The sequence below is a fragment of the Pholcus phalangioides genome, unplaced genomic scaffold, assembly GCF_987345545.1.
Source record: "Pholcus phalangioides strain wild (caught in Gottingen) unplaced genomic scaffold, Ppha-v1.0 ptg000021l_1, whole genome shotgun sequence".
NCBI lineage: Eukaryota > Metazoa > Arthropoda > Arachnida > Araneae > Pholcidae > Pholcus > Pholcus phalangioides.
In genome coordinates, this window is record NW_028301614.1 from 9,769,231 (window position 1) to 9,787,015 (window position 17,785).

The following is a 17,785-nucleotide window of genomic DNA, read 5'->3' on the forward strand; positions in this document are numbered from 1 at the left end:
GTCCTGCATCCCCGGGGGCTGGTTTTACTAATGAATATTGTCATTATTCGAGCCATTTCCCCCCAACCCCCACAAAGATGGGATTGAGATCAGGATTCTGGTTTTAGAGCCCGAGATGATTCCAATCATTCTTTTTTCCCACGTTAAAAAAATTCACTGTAGTGGCGGCTCGGCAAAGAGAATAGCCTCTGTGCCCTGCGGCAGGATGTGGGTGGGGAGGGGCAGGGGGGCGACGCACACTTTGAGGAAGACTGCTGTAACGGAAGATGTTTGTTGAAGCTACACCATAAGTACAATAACGTATTTTGATGTTACTAAAACCTCTCATAATGACCGATTTTCATGACTTAAGTAAAAGGCACTACTGCCTACTCATGCTTATCAAGAATTCTATCCATATCTACAGTGATTATGACAATACGTATAGGCAATAAAAGAGAAATTTTGGTATTACAATCGACGCCCGATATAACGGAACGAATGTCGCTCACGTCATACTCTTTCCAGTAAGCTCGATGTAGAACTAAGACGCCTTCATATTTCTATGTAGAACTCCTTAATACACGGCGTATATGAAGGCGTCTTAGCTCGATGCATTTCACAAGGCGACTAGTCGTTTCAAAGGCCGTTTACCTGAACTCCGATCAGATTTCCGTTTCCGGTGGGGCCATGTTTGTTGTTTACATTTTTCCATAGGTGTGTTTGTGAGTGTGAGGTATAAAATAATTATGTAATTATATATATAAAATAAATAATTAAAAAATAATTAAGTAATTATGATTTTATAATTCAAACGAATTTTACTGAGTTTTCTTTTCTTTTTAGAGCAAGATTTGTTTGGATTTCCATGAATTTTCTTTCAAACAAAGCCTTAACCTTTCTCTCATTGATTTTATTTATCTTTTATCACATATTTGTTTGTCTCTGGATGACATGTTTCTATATTATTGTAGATTTCCCAGTGATTCATTTCCAACTGTAACTAATAAGTCAATATACGGGTGAGGGGGTGACTCCATTACAGAAATTCGCTTTTGATTGCTCAAAGTATGTTATGCTTTTACTATATGCATGTTTCAAATAACTCATGTTGTTCTTGGTCTTAACCACTTGTATACATTCGTTCACACCCAGAGACGTATTTACTATAGGGGAGCTAACAGAGGCAGACAAAACCATGTATCAAACAACCGTCTAGAGAGCGAGGGACATGTTGGTGAGCAACCAAACGAGTGATCTGTAGAGTCTGTTCGAGCACCTCAGATGTTCTTCCCTTGGAAGGATATAGAATTTTCTCTAATGAGCTTGAGGCGACCACCAATAGATGGTGCCTTCATTTCCAATCGAACTCATTAATGGTAGTATAAATTGCAATATAGCGATATGGCCAGAGTTGGTGTTTAGTGAAGTAGTGACAGACAGGTGGGGTATGCCTCTTTGTTGGTTGGTTGAAGTTTGTTTCCGATATCAAGATGCCAATGTGAGTTTGAAAAGTTGTGTCACAGACAGCAAAAGCCTACAACTGTACAAATATTCAATCGCCACACTTCACTTACAATTTTAACAGATGGCAGCACTAAGAATTCACACACCACACTATATATGCACTGACTGTTGGTACACACACTTCTTCTTCTGGTACAACCCAATCATAGCAAACTACCCATGGCGATAGACCAGAGTTTTGCTTGGTTTAAAAAAAAGTGACAGTCCACAAGAGTGACCTAGAGTGTGCAAGCATGTGAGTAAACAAAAAAGTGCATAAGCATGTAATGATCAAAATAGGGATCTTATCAGTAAGAGGGAAGAGGTTGGTGAGCTGCCGAAAGAGCAGGGGTAGCTCTCTTCTGCCCCATACCACCTCACAGCGTGCCAAATCGGTATTGAAAGGGTAAAGGAGAGCTTTCTCAACCAAAATAAATGTGGTCTGGGGGGTACTGAAAATAGATAATGGATAAAGATTTTTTTTTTCTGAAGCCCTCGTGCTGCAAAAGAGTGATTTAGGGAGTATGTGCAGGAATGTAAGTGGCCAAAACTGTGAGCATGTGAGTGACAGAGTGTGATTGGTCATGGGGCCCCCCTCCAACATCAAAGGTGGAGCTTACTGATCTGATGTATATGCGTATATAAGAATTGACATCGTCCCCCAGACTTTCGTGTCTATCTCCTATCACGCCTATGCAGTTCGGGGAGGACTGAATAAAAGAATGAACTAGTGAGCAGGGATGGAAAGAGTGACCCAGAGTGTGTGAAGCATGTCAGCAACCAAAAATGTGCCTTAGGCAGAAAAGAGGCAAGCTAAGGGGCTATAGTCTAGGACGGTCAATTTGGAGAAATGAATGGCCAAATAATGGAGAAAAGTTGTAAAAAAAACCAGTACTAAATATTAGTGAAGTGTTTTACCACATTTTTTAAAGTCTTTTCACAGCCTAGAGGCCCTGCTGTAGGATGTGAGATCATGTTATGCACCCTTCATGATGACAATGTCTAGTTGAGATAATCACAGGAGCTTGGATACATGTGTTCATTACAAGTGTCACCAGAAGCATTCAGATTGGCAACCAACTTCTTGAAAGGGAGTAGCATCTCTGAATCTTCAAGTGCATGCCCAGAATGACTCACATTGGACAAGTTGCATGATCAAGGTTGTGTGACCCAGCATAATTTGTATGATGCCAAAATTTTGCTAGATGTAGTTTTGCTGCAATTTCGTCATGATGCAAAATTGTGTTGATTGCTTTAGTGTGAGAATGGTTTGAGTTCTTGACCACTCATCCTAATGCCCTAATCTGCTACCATTTATTAATATATAAATAACTTTTGAAAAGTGCTCTGAAGGGACAGGAGGGAAATTAATCACGCTACAAAATCAATCAAAATTTGCTACTTTATACAAATTTAAGTACCACAAATGAGCAAATACCAAAAATAAAAGCAATTTTTACGAAAAAAAGTCTTTTGCAAAAATATGCTGTAAAAATACATAGGCCTAATAAAAATAATCAATAATTATAAATATTCATTCTGGTTCACTTTGTCATAGTAGCAACAGATGGCAGTGCCAGTAGTATATAAAACATTCATAACTCTATATGAAACTAATTATTAATAATTTCTAACAAATCTTAGGTATGGATGCCTTCTTAAAAATTCTTAGACATTCATCATATCAAAGAAAGTATTATTGTTTGCTATTTTACTTTGTATTATTGATATATTTAGTAAGTAAAATTTTTTGAAGTTATTAATATCTAAGAACTGTTTGAAGGTATGAATTTTCTAAAATTTTTTCAAAGGCTAGATATTAATGCCTTCAAACAATTCTTAGACACTCATACTTTTGAATAATTGTTAGACATTCATACTTCAAACTATTCTCAGGCATTCATAGTTTTGAACAACCCATAAAGATTCTCATTTTTGAAGAATTTTTAGACGTTCAAACCGACTGTGAGATAAGATGAGCTAGACTCTAGCTCATAAGATGCGCTAGAGTTTCAACATTGCGAGAAAAATGAATTTGTGATCTTTGTGATACTTTGATGTTTGTGCTAAAAACAAACATAATCCATGAATTCTACAACTGGGTCTCTTGACCGAAATTGTTTTACTGAGGGTCCTTCTAAAGAAAATTTAAAGATTAAAAAAACTGAAATTTGTCATGGGCTGAAGCCTTGTCAGTCCAACTCATGCTGGGCTCCAGGAAATCAAATCATATATATATATATATATATATAAATTTGTCTCAATTTTTAAAGGATTTTCTGTAAGTCTAATAGTTTGCTATGTATTTACTACTACTAATACAGTGAAACCTGTGTATAATGGTACTGTCTATAACGATAAATCTGCATAAATGGTATTTTCTTTGGTCATAGTAGAATTTCTAGTCAGTAGGAAATAGTGCAAATGCTCATGCTGTCTACAATGATAACTTGTCTATAACTATTTTTCTAGGTCTGTGTTGTTATAGAGATAGGTTTTACTGTATTTTGTTTTTTCTACTATTACTCATAATGTTTTTGTTTTTTGGTCTGGCAACTTGTTTCAAAAATTATCCCATTGTAAAACCATAATTGTAAATTTTTACACTGTTTGTTTGATTTTTGTGCTTTTTTAGGGATGGCTGGCAATGATCAGGGGATCAGTTTCGACATGTTATCCATACATGAGCTTTTGCTTGCTGTCGGCAAACTGAAACACTCACTCGGGACCTTACTGGCACTGCAAATACAGATGTCAAAACTGCCATTACAGGTGACAATAATGTGTTATATTTTCCCTATGTAATGGATTTTTCTTAGATGGGGGAAGAGGTATAGGCCTATTGAGTTGCACTGATATTAATTCAAGACATTGCATCATATATTTTAAATTTATTTCCCTCCCTTCAAAAATTTTTCACATGCGAAATCAATTGCTGATGGTACTGTCAAAAGCCACACAGATCACATTTCCCCCCTTTTTTTTGTCTCTAGACCAGGGTGTGACAAGGTAAAAAGAAAAAACGCCACAGTAAAATTTTTTAGGAGCTGAGCAAAATTTCGTCAAGGAAAATGGACAAAAGTGGTATTTTTTTTCAAGTTTTGGAGCACAAATTTCAGCAATTTATCAATTTTTCATGCAGAAAATTTTTACTTTGCCATGGATCACTGGTGCTTGGGAATTGCCAAATCCTGCTCTAAATCATTCTGTAAGCAAGATCTTTAAAGTGCTGAAAAGATGATTCAAAATTATAGGAAATGGGCGAGTGGAAATAGGGCTGTAACTAATATTTTCTTGTCTGGAGGGTGCGTACTTGATTTTGCTTACTCTATATAATCCCCCCCCCCCAACCCCACTGCTGTAGTCATTTTTAAAGTGTATGTTGTAGCTTTTAAGGACATTGCGAACATTTGTCACAGGCATCACTGACAGGTGCCAATGTGGATGTGTGACTGGTTCTGTATTTCAAAGTGATTTCTTTGTCAAATCATTCTGGGTTCAGAGTGCAAGTGGTGCAGTGGTAAGATGCTGCTTTGAAAAGTCTCTCCGCAGAGAGCAGGCATTCCCACAACACGGTACTGACAAATATGAAAATTCAAGCATTTCCATTTTTACTTCAGAAAATGGAAGACAGATGGCAGCATGAACACAATACAAGCGCAACCCGACAACATAAATACGTTAGGGCCAAGCATACACTCTCTCTCTCTCTGGCATGTGCCGGTTCGTTGGAAACTCCGTAAAAGAATGTGTACGAGGTGCATGTTTGTTTAAGTAGTAGCAGTAAGGTACTCGTCTACCACCATGAAGAATACCATCAGGTGTGCTGGTTTGAGTTTGGGAAAGGATATAGATCAGTCGTTCTCAACCTTTGGAAGCCAGTGGCCCAGTTTTACTTATTTTTGTATGTGGAAGGCTCAGTCAAACACAGGGGGGGGGGGCAGAAAAATCACTTTGCTTTCGAGCCCATGGTGCTCTTAACTCCTCAGACTGCCCTGATAGATGGTGTCTCAATATGCTCTCACTGAAAATCCCTACTGCCCCAGAGGAGAACTGAAGCAAAACACTTCTATTTCTAGAGAGCGATTTCTGACAACTTGAACACAAATATCGATACAAACACATTATACAAATACAACTTGATTGTTAATAAAGTGCTGTATGGAAAATGTGACCAGAGTTGGTGTATGGTAAAGTATTAGTAGTAGAACATTCTGGGAAGCTGTGGATAATTGTTGACCAGGGCAAGGGAGCCGCTGGTGATTGAAGTTTGGGAACCACTGCATTACTGTAAAACTTAATAATTTTATGCCAATTTTTTTTTTTTTTTGGCACTATGTGCTTACAGTGGCAATCCCAAGATCTCTCTCCAAACCAGATCTGCTTTATTTCAGTCACACTCAAAATAACTCGGATTCTTAACACTTTTATTTCCAATGTGACAGTTATAATGCGGATCAGGAAAATTCTATAAGCTGCTTAAAGAGCTAAACTGAAACCACCTTTTCCCTTGTTATTTGAAACTGTATTTGAGAAATTGAATTTTCTGGATGTTATGCCGAAACTGATATTTGGAAAGAAAAGTGATTTGTCTCCTCTGGGAATCGAACCTGGGTCCCCTTGCATACCAGGCAAGTGTGTTAATCAATAGTCTCCAGAGACACACTTTTCAATTCCTTATAACACACATTAGTAGCGTGAAACACTGAGTGGAGTCATAGCAGCTCATTAGCTACAGCAAGGGTAGCTGCTATGATTCCACTCGGCACTTCACCCTACCAATGCGTGTTATAAGGAATTGAAAAGTGTGTTTCTGGTGTATTAGTTAGTGTACTTGCCCACACAGTATGCATGGAGAACCAAGTTCGATTCCCGGAGGAGACAAATCACTTTTCTTTCCAAATATCAGTTTTGGCATAACATCCAAAAAACTCAATTCCTCTGTATTTTTCGGCATGGAATATACTATCTCTCGAAACTGTATTTGTTTACAATGATAAGAATGATTGTAAAAATTGGTACAAGAACATCCCAGGTGCTTGATTATGCATTAATAACTGACCAGTATTTATTATTATTCTGCTTAGAATTCTGGGAATCGTGAAGATAACGTGGTGTATGGTGAAGAGTCAAATGCCAAGTTGAAAGCAGTTCTAGATAGTCTAGTCACACCTCAAAGCACAGAGTCATCAGCTTCATCTGCATCTGATAGGAAAGGGTATCAAGATGTTGTTACTTCGGTAAAAGAACTCGAAGAAGCCTATAGTCTGCTGGACAAAGAAGTACAAAACATGCGCATGATTTATCACGCATCTTTTTTTATGAAGAAAGGTTAGAAATATTTTCTTTTTTGTTGGTTTTTATGTGCCATGAAACAGGAAGTGAGTGCTCTGATTTCAAGCAATTTTTTTCTCTCTTTTCAAATTGATCCTCAAGAATTGTTGCTACTTTTTTCTTTTGTTTGTGTTTGAATTTCATTATTGGAGAAGTTGAAGCTTTTCAAAGCACTTTATCGGAATGCAAAATTTCAAAGTCTGAATGTTGTGCAAAATATATATTTATGGAAATACAATGAGTGGAAGCTTTTACAATTTCGTCCAAGGGTTATACTAAGAGAGCTAGTCAGTATATAATTTCTTTGAATGGAAAAACCCATGTGCTTCGTAATTTATCATTTAAAATTACCAGAGTTTCATTATGTGTATTTACATGTTATGCAATAGAAAAAAACAATCAAGGCTTGTGGTTGAAAACAAATTGATAACTACATAATATAGAATTACGAGAAAATATTAGATTGTACTCTGAACTTAATCACTAGATTGTAGAACAAAATTTTGGTTTGTTTTTACTCAATGCCAATGCATTTCTTAGTTGATTTCCTACATACTTTTTACGACTTTGTTACCAAGTTTTCAACCATGTCATAACAACAATATGTCACAAACATCATTCTCCCTGGCAGGTTTTCAAAAGTTATTGGGTGCTTCTATCATCCCACTGGTTAATCTATCATATAGCAGTGAATTAGGCTTGGCAATAAAAAAAGAATTGTAAAAAAATAGCCATATGCTGTGTATTGAGAATTTATCTATTTATCTGTTGATATACGAATCCATGGCTTCTATAAAATCTGCCTGTGTTCCTTCAAATAATAGATGGAATCTAAGGATATGATTGATTCAGAGCTTTAGATATGCAACAAATTTAGTTCACTAGTTATCACAGTAGGGAAGGTTATCAAGATTTGCATCTATAGCATGAGCTCTTAACCTTTTGTGCTGAAAAGATGAAGTCATGTGCCAATGAGATGAAGATTACTGACCCTTTTATAAACTAATTCTCAGTATATGACAATGTAGAAACAGTAAATTGTTTTGTTATCCATGCTCATAGCCTCTTTGAAATCTTTTCAAGGGCTCGCAAGGGGCCCATGGACCTCTGGTTGAGAACTGTCTATCCATATGTTCAGCTCAAATTCTCAGAATAGAATTACATCATAAATGTGAAAGCCAAAGTGCCAAAAACATGTGTTGTTATATTCAAAAATGGTTGCATTTTTATTGACACTATGAGCAAGACTCATTAACACATTTTTCTCTTTATGAATGAGCAGAACCTATTATTTATTAGTGTTAGACATACGAAGGTGTCAAAATTACTTAATTTTATTTATATGTCAAAAAAGAAATGAATTTCGTTGTTCAAATACAGTTTTAGCAACTTGAAACACTTAAAAATGAAAAGAAAAAAATGCACATTTGTAATTTTTTGCTATATATAGCCTGTGAGGAATACCAAAACATGAACTTGACTACCATGTAGTTGGTGGATTTTTGATTTTTCCTGATGGTTCCTATAATGTCTTTCTTTAATGTTTTCAGAAACGTATTGAAGTTTCTTTTCTGTTTATGTGCTAGCACTTAAACATAAAATTTAGTCATTTTAACCATGTGGTCCCATGATGATGAGCACAAGACTGATCAAAGACTTACTTTTGTAACCTTTTTTATTTACCAAGTATTTTACGATGGAAGTGTCTCCAATTTTCAGTTGTTTTGCTGTCTTTACAGTTTTGTCAAAAGTATTATATTCGTTATATTCCAAAGTTTTTTATTGATCGTTTGTCAAACGTGAATGTTCTACCTACTAGATACTTGTATTTTATGAATCAATACAGGCATTCCTTGCTTTATGTGATTAATTGGTTCTTTAAAATAGTCACATATAACATGGGTAAGATAGGAATAAAGGGGGGGGGGGAATGTTTCTTCACGAAAGAAAATAAACATAATTTTATCAGCAAAATATTTTTTTTGTTAATGGACTGGTTATTTACACCAGATGAATCTCACAAATTTATGATGTGGATGAATTTAATAATTTTTACTTCTGTATGTTTTCAATTGATGGACTGGTTCTGGTGAGTGCAGATCTTTATATCCTGAAGAACTGGGGATGACAACTGATAAATTTTTAATGAAGAGCAGCATTCTTTGTCCATACAAAAACTGTTGTAGGAAACCAGAGAATCACATAAATCCCTTGCAAATGTGATGATCATTCTCTGAAAATTCTGATTGCATTGCCAATGTGTTACCAAGACATGTTCATTGGAAAGCTCTAACGAGTTTGATTTAAGAATTTTAACCATGTTTGTCTCATTTACTGTAGATCCTCAAACACAAAAGATTTTGTGATTACAGCAGGATTCAATCATGCCCAATCTTTAATTTGTAAGTCAGTTTTCAGAATTAAAATCGAACTCCATGCCAAAGTCTGTAAATTATAATTTCCTAGATAAATTTTTCAAAATCATGTTATAGCAAAAATGTGTTAAAGCGAGGGATACCTGTTTATTGCAAAATATTCAACCTATTATATTTTATCAATTCCATTACAATGGTACCTCAACTAACAAGATTAATTCATTCATTTAACTTACATGTATCCCAAAGCTAATTTTCCCAGATTAAGTGTGGAGAATTTATTAACCCATTTCATACTACCAAAATATCAATATTCGTGTAGATATTAATTGTATAGTACACAATAAAGTTGAGCTGAGCTGAGCAAAGCAAAGCACCATAACTTCCTGTGCATAAACTTGTAGCAGTGTATTATCTTTATTTGTTATTTTATTTTTTTTAGAAAAAGTCTCTTTGCAGAGAGCAGACAGACCTTGCACATGACATTAACGTATCATGAAAATTCAGGCACTTGCCGTTTTAATTCAGAACCTTTTAATTGAATAATTTCTGCTTTTAAACTGAATTACTTGAATCAAAATGAAATAAACATATCTACTAGTGTATATATTTTCAACAACCTCTGTTCATTAAATTTTTTAAGGAAATCGGAGGTACTTTAATGTTACTTCTGAGTAGCTACATAAACATTTTTAGACATTGTAGACTGATTTTTTTAAGAAAAGCTCACTCACCACATTTACTACGTACGAGTATAGAAACATGAGTAATCTGTAACCGGTGAACAATGTGTTAAGCCCATAGCAGGGTTAAGCAAAACACGCTTCGATTCACACAGTGAAACACTTATACTCTACTAAATCAGATGCTTTTAGTATTGTCATATATTTTATAATGAGTAGAGCTGGACCTCAATAAAGTTTCACTCTTGGGGGCTGAATAAAAATGACCTCATAAGTGGGAATTATAAGTGGAAAATTGGATTATGAATAAACCTAATTTACTAATTATGGTAGCAAGACCTTCAATGACTGTCATTTTTGGCAGATAACATTAAAAGTGACTAACATTAAACCAAGATCTTTTTGTATTTTTTTTTCTCAAACTCATCCATGACAAGCATTTCAAGAATAGCTGAATTTTCATTAAACTAACTGACTTTTGGCATTTAATTGACTCTTTAGAGTGCTGTTTTGCTCTTCAGTGATGTCTGTCTGCCATGATTGCAGACAAAACATCGGGTTTGCATTAAACTCTTGACTATTTCATAACATACCTGAAGGAGGTATTGTGCAATAATTACTATTAATACTATATTTTACTTTCTGAATTTTCACGATCATTATCATAAATGATTCTTGCAAGAATGTGAAAATGTTATTTGTTCATGACACATAGCTCTGAATATCTTCTTTCTATTACATCAGTGAAGGTATTTTTTCCTTAAGGCATAAATCTGTTTTAGGGCAGAGTTTTCAAATTATAAATAATTTATCATGATTAATTATCACCATTTAAATCAATGCTTCAATTTTTTAATAAAAATTTGTCCACTCATCTGTGACTCCAAACAAACTAGCTAACATACATTTTTCATGTAGAGCCAATCAGGTATTGTTCAAAGTGTTAATGATCATTTGTTTTTATCATAAACTATGGATGTGAGATAGTTTTTAGCATGTATGAATCAAAATTGTTCATCAGAGATTACTTTCAAGCACAAAAAACTTTTTTGGCCATCAGATTATTGCCTTTGTCATTTTTCAAATCGAAACTTTTCTTTATGAACAAAAAATTATAGCTCAATATTTTGCCAAAAAGGAAAAGACCAACTTAACAATTTTTTTTATCACAGTTTTTGTAGGAAGTGCCGAATTTCTTTCCTAATCGAATTGTATATGTGTGTGTGTGTGAGAAATTCCCACCGTATTCACAGTTTGCACTGCATATCAATTGAATTTTTATACATATTTTTTGTTCATTCTAAAAGTATGCAATACTGAACACACAGCACTCATTTGTGAATCATTTTTAGGAGATAATGGTTAACACATAAAGCACCTAACATGCACATGTGGATTGTCATTTTTATAAAATTTCTCCTTAGAATACTTTGTATTAAAAAAAATTTTAACAATTTTTTTGATAAAGGGTTAACACATACAAAATTGGACAATTTTCTAACTGAATAATTTTTGAACTATTGTTTGTTAGGTACCAGTTCTATGGCAGATGATTACTAATGTACCCCAAGTTTGTGGATAGATAGTGATTTTCACAGACGAGGCAACTTTTTATTTGATAGCGAAAGTGAATAGACTGGATATAATCAGTATTTAGGGATTGGCAAATTTTCATACTAGCTAGACCAGGGGTCTTCAACCGTGAATATTGTGTGGGCCACATTTGACATTTTTGAGACCCACTGGTCATTAAGCTATACTATATATATTACCAAAGAGCTTGGCTAGTCAAAAGTAGCCCACAGGTCATGGATCAAAGACCCCCTACTCTAGGCAAGCTGAGGATTTGCTGATCCTCTAATCTTCACATTGTCTTTCAAGTTTGCCACTTAAAAATTGACTCCAGACAATGAACTCATTCATCTGTTTAGAGAGGAGGAAGAAGAATAGGAGCCAGAGTAGTCGAGAATAGATATTATTCATGCAGGGTTACCTAGAAGCTGCTTACAAGTAGCAATTTCTGACAAATATCTGTTGGGCCAAATCGAAACATTTGGTGCAGCGATTAGATTAACCCAGCTACAGACTAAATCAATTGCAATCAAAAGTGTCAATGGAAATCCCTGAAGAGAAGCAGATCAAATTTTATCAAGAACTATTCTCGATTATGTGATTTATTTATCTCATTCGCCATTTTTTGGTCATAAATATATGGCAATATATTTGCACAAGTATATATTTTATACTTGTTTACTGGTGATGTGCATAATGGCACCTGCTTGTGTATATATTATCTTGTTCAAGCTTAATAAATGGTCAAGTTTCCCAGAGGCACCCGAGTTCCCAGGGACAATGTGCTTATTTCACCGAGTGTTACAGAGCCTGTCTCTCGATTCCTATCACTATCACTCAAAAATTGACTCGTCAATGAAAAATTACCACCTATCTGCAAACTTGGCATACATTACAACTCATCCTGTCACTGAACTGGTACCGTATCCTCTTCGCACCTGAGCCAAAACTGACTATTAAATTGATTTAAATTTTATTGTTTATCAATATATCAAAAAAGTCCCTCTAAGCATCATTGATGAGATATCTCACCTCTTTAAAAGCCTCTTATTTTAGAATTGACAAGCCCAGATATTTTCTAATGTTTCTCAATGGAACCTTTTTATCCCTATCCCTTAGTTTGCACCTGCTGAAAATCTGAAGAAGGCCTATGTCATTAAAAAAAAGATAGGCATTTTACAGAGGATTGTGATTTTTGTTGTGCATTAAAAATGAAGTTCATATGTGTACCTCTGGAGCAAAGAAAGGGGATGCAATTAATGCTTCACAAGTTATTCAGTTAATTGTCCAATCTATTTGTGTCCAACCTGTATACAGTTTTATGATGATATAAATAAAATTCATTTCAGTAATAATCTAAGTTCCAGTTTTCCTTTTTCCATGCTGTTTAGTCTCGTGTACTTTTAGAATGATACTTATTTATTTGTAAATGTCTACAGTATATATATTTATTATCTTTGTATACTGTATGTGTGATGTGAGTATAAGAGATGTTTTTTCCCCACTTTTTTAGAAGTTTTGAGTGTCATTATACATTATAGCTCATGTTGTGATCTTAAGCCATAAACCTTCCTAAATGTATATAGATGTTCTCCTCCAGGAAGAGATGCATTTAAGTAACTAAAGTAGACATATTTGTGTTATTTGCCTTGTTTTTTTATGTTTCCTGTGCCATGTTTTGTTGTATAAGTATATTTATTAAGTGTTGGTATGATGATGAATGGTTTTCACTTTGTTTGTATTTGTAATATTTATAGCAATGTAAAGGGAAGAAAACAGTTGTAGAGGCCAGTAAAATGTTTTGCTTTGATTTTTTTCCATGTATTTGATGTTTGCTGTATAACTTATTGCATCATGAATGACATCATAATTTCGATGGTTAATTTGAAGTAAATCCAGTGCTATGAATTAGATACTTACCTAGTAAATAGTGGAGCCAAAATGTGGGCCCTACACAGTAGCATAGCCAGGATTTGGTCAATGGGGGGAGCAGAATTCGGAAAGGGGCCATTTTTGGTTCCTGCTTTAGGCAAAAACTTAAAATTATGCATTAGTCAAAAGAACTTGAAATTTTTCAATGTAAAAAAAATCAAATTAAATTTATTTTCCGTTTTCAGTTGATGTTTGCAAATTAAATTTATTATTTTTCAAATATTGATTAATTATTATTTTTTTATTTTAATTTTTTAATTAATTAAAAAAAAATTATATTTCATGTTTCGTGTGTACTTACACAAATGCAAACACCAAAAATACAATTGGTAAATTGCCAAAAACATGATTCGAAAAAAATTTAGATCAAAATGTAAAAAAATAATAGAATAAAATAAAAATAAAAATGTATATTCTTTCTCTTCAAAGGTGATCCAAGATATGAAAGTACAGAAAAATCTTCATTCTTCCATCCAATCGCTTTCATCATGTCTCTAACTTCTGTCTCTCCAATCATAATACATGTCTCTCCAATCGCTTTCATACACTCTTATCTTAAGCACATATCACATATACACTACTACTCAATCGTACAAGTACTTTCAAGACATTTCTCTTATAGCATTTCAACAAATTGGTTCATGCCGGAAAGATTTCTTTCTATTATGCGTGACCATAACGTATCTATGATGTCTTGCTTGGTTTGCGTTCGAGAAGTTTTGCCATCTGTTTTACATATATTTTTTTTGATCCGGTGATTTTTTATAGACATTCATTTTACTTATTTTGTATTGATTTGTGTTTGTTTTTATTTTTTGTATTTTATATCAGTATTGCATTTTATCCAGTTTGATTTTATTGTATTTAAATTTCTATGTAAATACAATAATGTGAAAAACAGATGGCAAAATTTCTCGAACGCAAACCACACATAATTATGACATCCTATTTACATTTCTATCTAAATACAATACAATATTACTACACTTTACCTTGCTGTAAGGGGATTGTTTGCTTTAGGTTGGTATATATTTACATAAATAAATATTAGAAGTAAAACTGGCAGGATTCCTGAAGTTTCCTGTTCTGCAAATACCACATTGAAAGCCTTCCTGTCCTCTGTGGGAAAATTTTTCAAACGAAAGATCGGTTAGCATTCATACCTCAAAGCTGGAAAACCAAAAAAAAACTTACTCCAGTTAAACCCTCACTGTGCCACCAGAGATGCTGACGTGAAAAAAACATTGGGAGGGCTGAAAGTTGTTGGTCGTCCCGTATATATGGGACTTCAAAGTGTAAGTGGCAGGTGTATAAATCGATTAAAATAATTTTTGTTTGCTGGTCAAACCTTCTTTTGGAAAAATTGCTTAAAAAGGGTGTTTTGCTCGAAATTGAAAAACTTAAGCAGGCATTGTGCACAGTTGCACATGTATATTGTTAGTAAATTCATGGGGTGTTTTATAAAATCGGCAAAGAATCAAAATATATTAAGCGATGAATGGTACAGGCAAGGGTTCTCAAACTTTTCCATCCGCGACGCTCTTTACCCTCATCAAAGCTTATTAGCGGGTCCCAGAGCAGTTTAACATAGAATCTCTTCGAAAAATCTTTGTTGATCCACCGCTTCGTGGTGCCCTCGACAAAGGTTGGCAGCGCAAAGTTCGAGAACCCATGGACTAGGGAGTTATTGGTCTTACCCTCATTGATTGACCAGAGGGCCTTCGGGTAAGTGTTGGCAAACGTGGCATTTCTAGGCACTATGAATCTAGCAGTCTCCTACACATAAGGTGGTATTTCTAGGAGCTCAAGCTCTACCTAAGGCGCCCAAAGAAAATTCGGTACTTCTTGGAGTTTGAATTCTAGCCATTACTTTCATAAGTTCAGTAATTCTCCCCGATTGGTTCCGACGCCCAATTTCTTCAGAAGGCGCCTTAATCAAAGCTCTTAGTGGCTCTTCACAACAGAACGAGCATTAGGTAACCCCATATTCTCAGAACTGAGGTAAAATATGAAATTTATTTCTAGGACACCAATAGCGTAAGAAAAAAAGTTACATCAAGAAGCGGGCACGATTTCATCCTTTAATAAAGGCTGGAACAGGGGCTGCTCTGAGCATGCTTTCAGATGAAGACCTCGAGAACAATTTTTAAAAATGGTAATGAAAAAACCTTCACCTTTTCTTTTCTCTCAAATGAATTGTACAAACCCCAATCACTGTGAAACTGCAAGAGGCGCATATGTAAGTGGGAACTTTTTTCTCACTCATCATTTTATGAAGGCTAATGAAGGTAGAAAATGAAGAATTAAATTTTTTGGAGATAAAAAAAAACTCATTTAATAGAATAGGCGCCAATTTAGGCAAAATTTTTATTGGGGGAGCAATCGCTCTCCTTGCTCCCCCACTGGCCCTACATTGGCCTCCACACTCCTTGAACTTCTCTCTAATGCATGCGCTAATCCAAAGGAAGTCGATGAAGGTGAATTTTTTTTTCTTGGAGCCACGAATGATATGGAAAAATGGTCTGTTCCGTAATATACGTGACGAGAGACAACGAGCCTACACAATAAATCGCCCCTCCCAACACATCGCCCTGGATTGGCACCTGATCTAATGGATTTATTTTTGTAGAAACACTCACAGAATAAACTTGGAAACCCGAGCAGAATGAACGAATAATCTCATCTCAAGAAATTTGTTTCTGCGGACCAGCGTAATACCCGTAGTCTACGAGAGTGTGTGTTTGCAGTCGTACATTCACTGTTCTGGTCAGTGAAACACGGCTTTCTGACGTCAATTTAAGCATTTTTCCAGTCTCTTATTTGAATGAAATCTTTAAAGATTCAAAAACCAAGTTGTTTTAAACCAAGAACAACTTCCGTCTGTAGCAGGGTTGGCTAATCGAGAAAAAAAAATGTTTAAGCACTAGCCCAGTTTTTTAGGAACCAAGCATCAGGACCGCAACTGGGGGGGGGGGGGACTCTTCCACCCCGGGCGCTGAACCAGAAGGGGCATAAATTTCACACTTTACCTCTTTCAACGTTACAAGGGGGGGGGGGCGCCAAAATGCATGCTTGCCCCTGCAAACTAAGCTTCTAGTTGTAGCTCTGCCAAGCATGGTATTCTGCTCAAGAAAAATGGTCCTAAGCAATGTTTTATTTTGTCCGATATGCTAGGGGACAAATCACTTATTTTTCCAAATATTCGTTTCGGCATAACATCCAGAAAATTCAATTTCGCAATATATTTCGGGCCGAAAAAAACACTATTTCTTAATACAAACGTCACCCGTGGTTTCGGAAAATTGATAACGTAATTAAACTGCAATTTGTTTGACACTTATGCCGTTTTTGTGTGAACAGTAATTTGTACTAACACTAACAAATTTCCTGGATTGGTCATGCTGTGATCCCTTGGGAATACGTGGGGATCACGTTATTTATTTAATTTTGGTTATTATGACAAGCGTTGCCACTTGTACACAGTGGCACCTTAACAGAAAGTGGACGGGGGGGGGGGGGTTAAACAGGGCCCGTACCGCACACAGTGAAATAAGAGCCTCGACAGTATTGAGCATTTTTATTGATACACGTATGCAACATTATAATAAATTCAAAGGGTGCCAAAGAAAAATCTGTCCCCAGACTCACTTTTTTTTTTTTTAAAATAGAATATTTTGATATTTTTTAATTTCTCAGCCTACCATTACCTCCACATCCTGGAGCAGAGTCCCTAGGCCACTTTTCATGGACCTTTTATAGTGAATTTATAGGATGAAAAGTGAGGGTAATTGTCCGGAGGGGGGGGGGAAGGGAGAATTATCAACAATTGCTGCTGGGCCGGGGCTTTTTGTGTTAAATCTAATATCTTCTCTTTTTTTTCTTTATTTTTTTATGATTTTAATTTTTCTGAAGAAAACTTTTTCCCTCAAATACTGTCGCCATCTATTGGCTTACTTGAGAATTCTACACTTATGTCATTGATTTGCTTATTCTTTCCGATAGAGGGCAACAGAAGTTCTTAATTGCAGTTTGATCTTGAAAAATTGATACAAAATATATAATTTATTTAATGAAATCAATTTCTTTTCACAAGAATTATTGATATGATCTTTCTGTCCTATACGCAAATTCGTTATTGATAATTTTTATTCTTTCATGGCTACATAGTCTGTTTACAGCATGAGAAGTACAGTAGAACTTTCCTCAAGGGACACCTCCCGTTAACGGACACTTTTCGGATCCCCAGTCCCGTGAAATAGGGCTTTAATGTATTTCACTCCCCGGTAGCGGACACTCTCGATAGCGGACAGTAAAATCAGGCAAACTTTAATTTTTTTTCAAACTAATTTGTGAATTTTTGTTCATGAATCGAGAATTTATCATACTCAATGGTGATTATGCATA

General features: G+C 35.3%; 1 protein-coding gene across 1 annotated transcript; it reads left to right on the top strand.

Annotated features, from left to right (window-relative positions):
• Nucleotides 1-608: 608 nt before the first annotated feature.
• LOC149070589 (uncharacterized) lies at nt 609-13,259 on the top strand. Its single transcript, XM_089248961.1, has 3 exons — nt 609-661; nt 4,121-4,257; nt 6,573-13,259. The coding sequence occupies exons 2-3, from the start codon at nt 4,123-4,125 to the stop codon at nt 6,819-6,821; spliced, it is 384 nt and encodes a 127-aa protein (XP_089105087.1). The 5' UTR covers nt 609-661; nt 4,121-4,122; the 3' UTR covers nt 6,822-13,259.
• Nucleotides 13,260-17,785: the final 4,526 nt, after the last annotated feature.

What these genes read in the sequence shown, in the direction of transcription:
- LOC149070589 (XM_089248961.1), top strand. Translation starts at nt 4,123, where the DNA reads ATGGCTGGCAATGATCAGGGGATCAGTTTCGACATGTTATCCATACAT. An exon ending in TGTCAAAACTGCCATTACAG is followed by an intron (nt 4,258 to 6,572) that starts GTGACAATAATG and finishes TATTCTGCTTAG; the next exon opens with AATTCTGGGAATCGTGAAGA.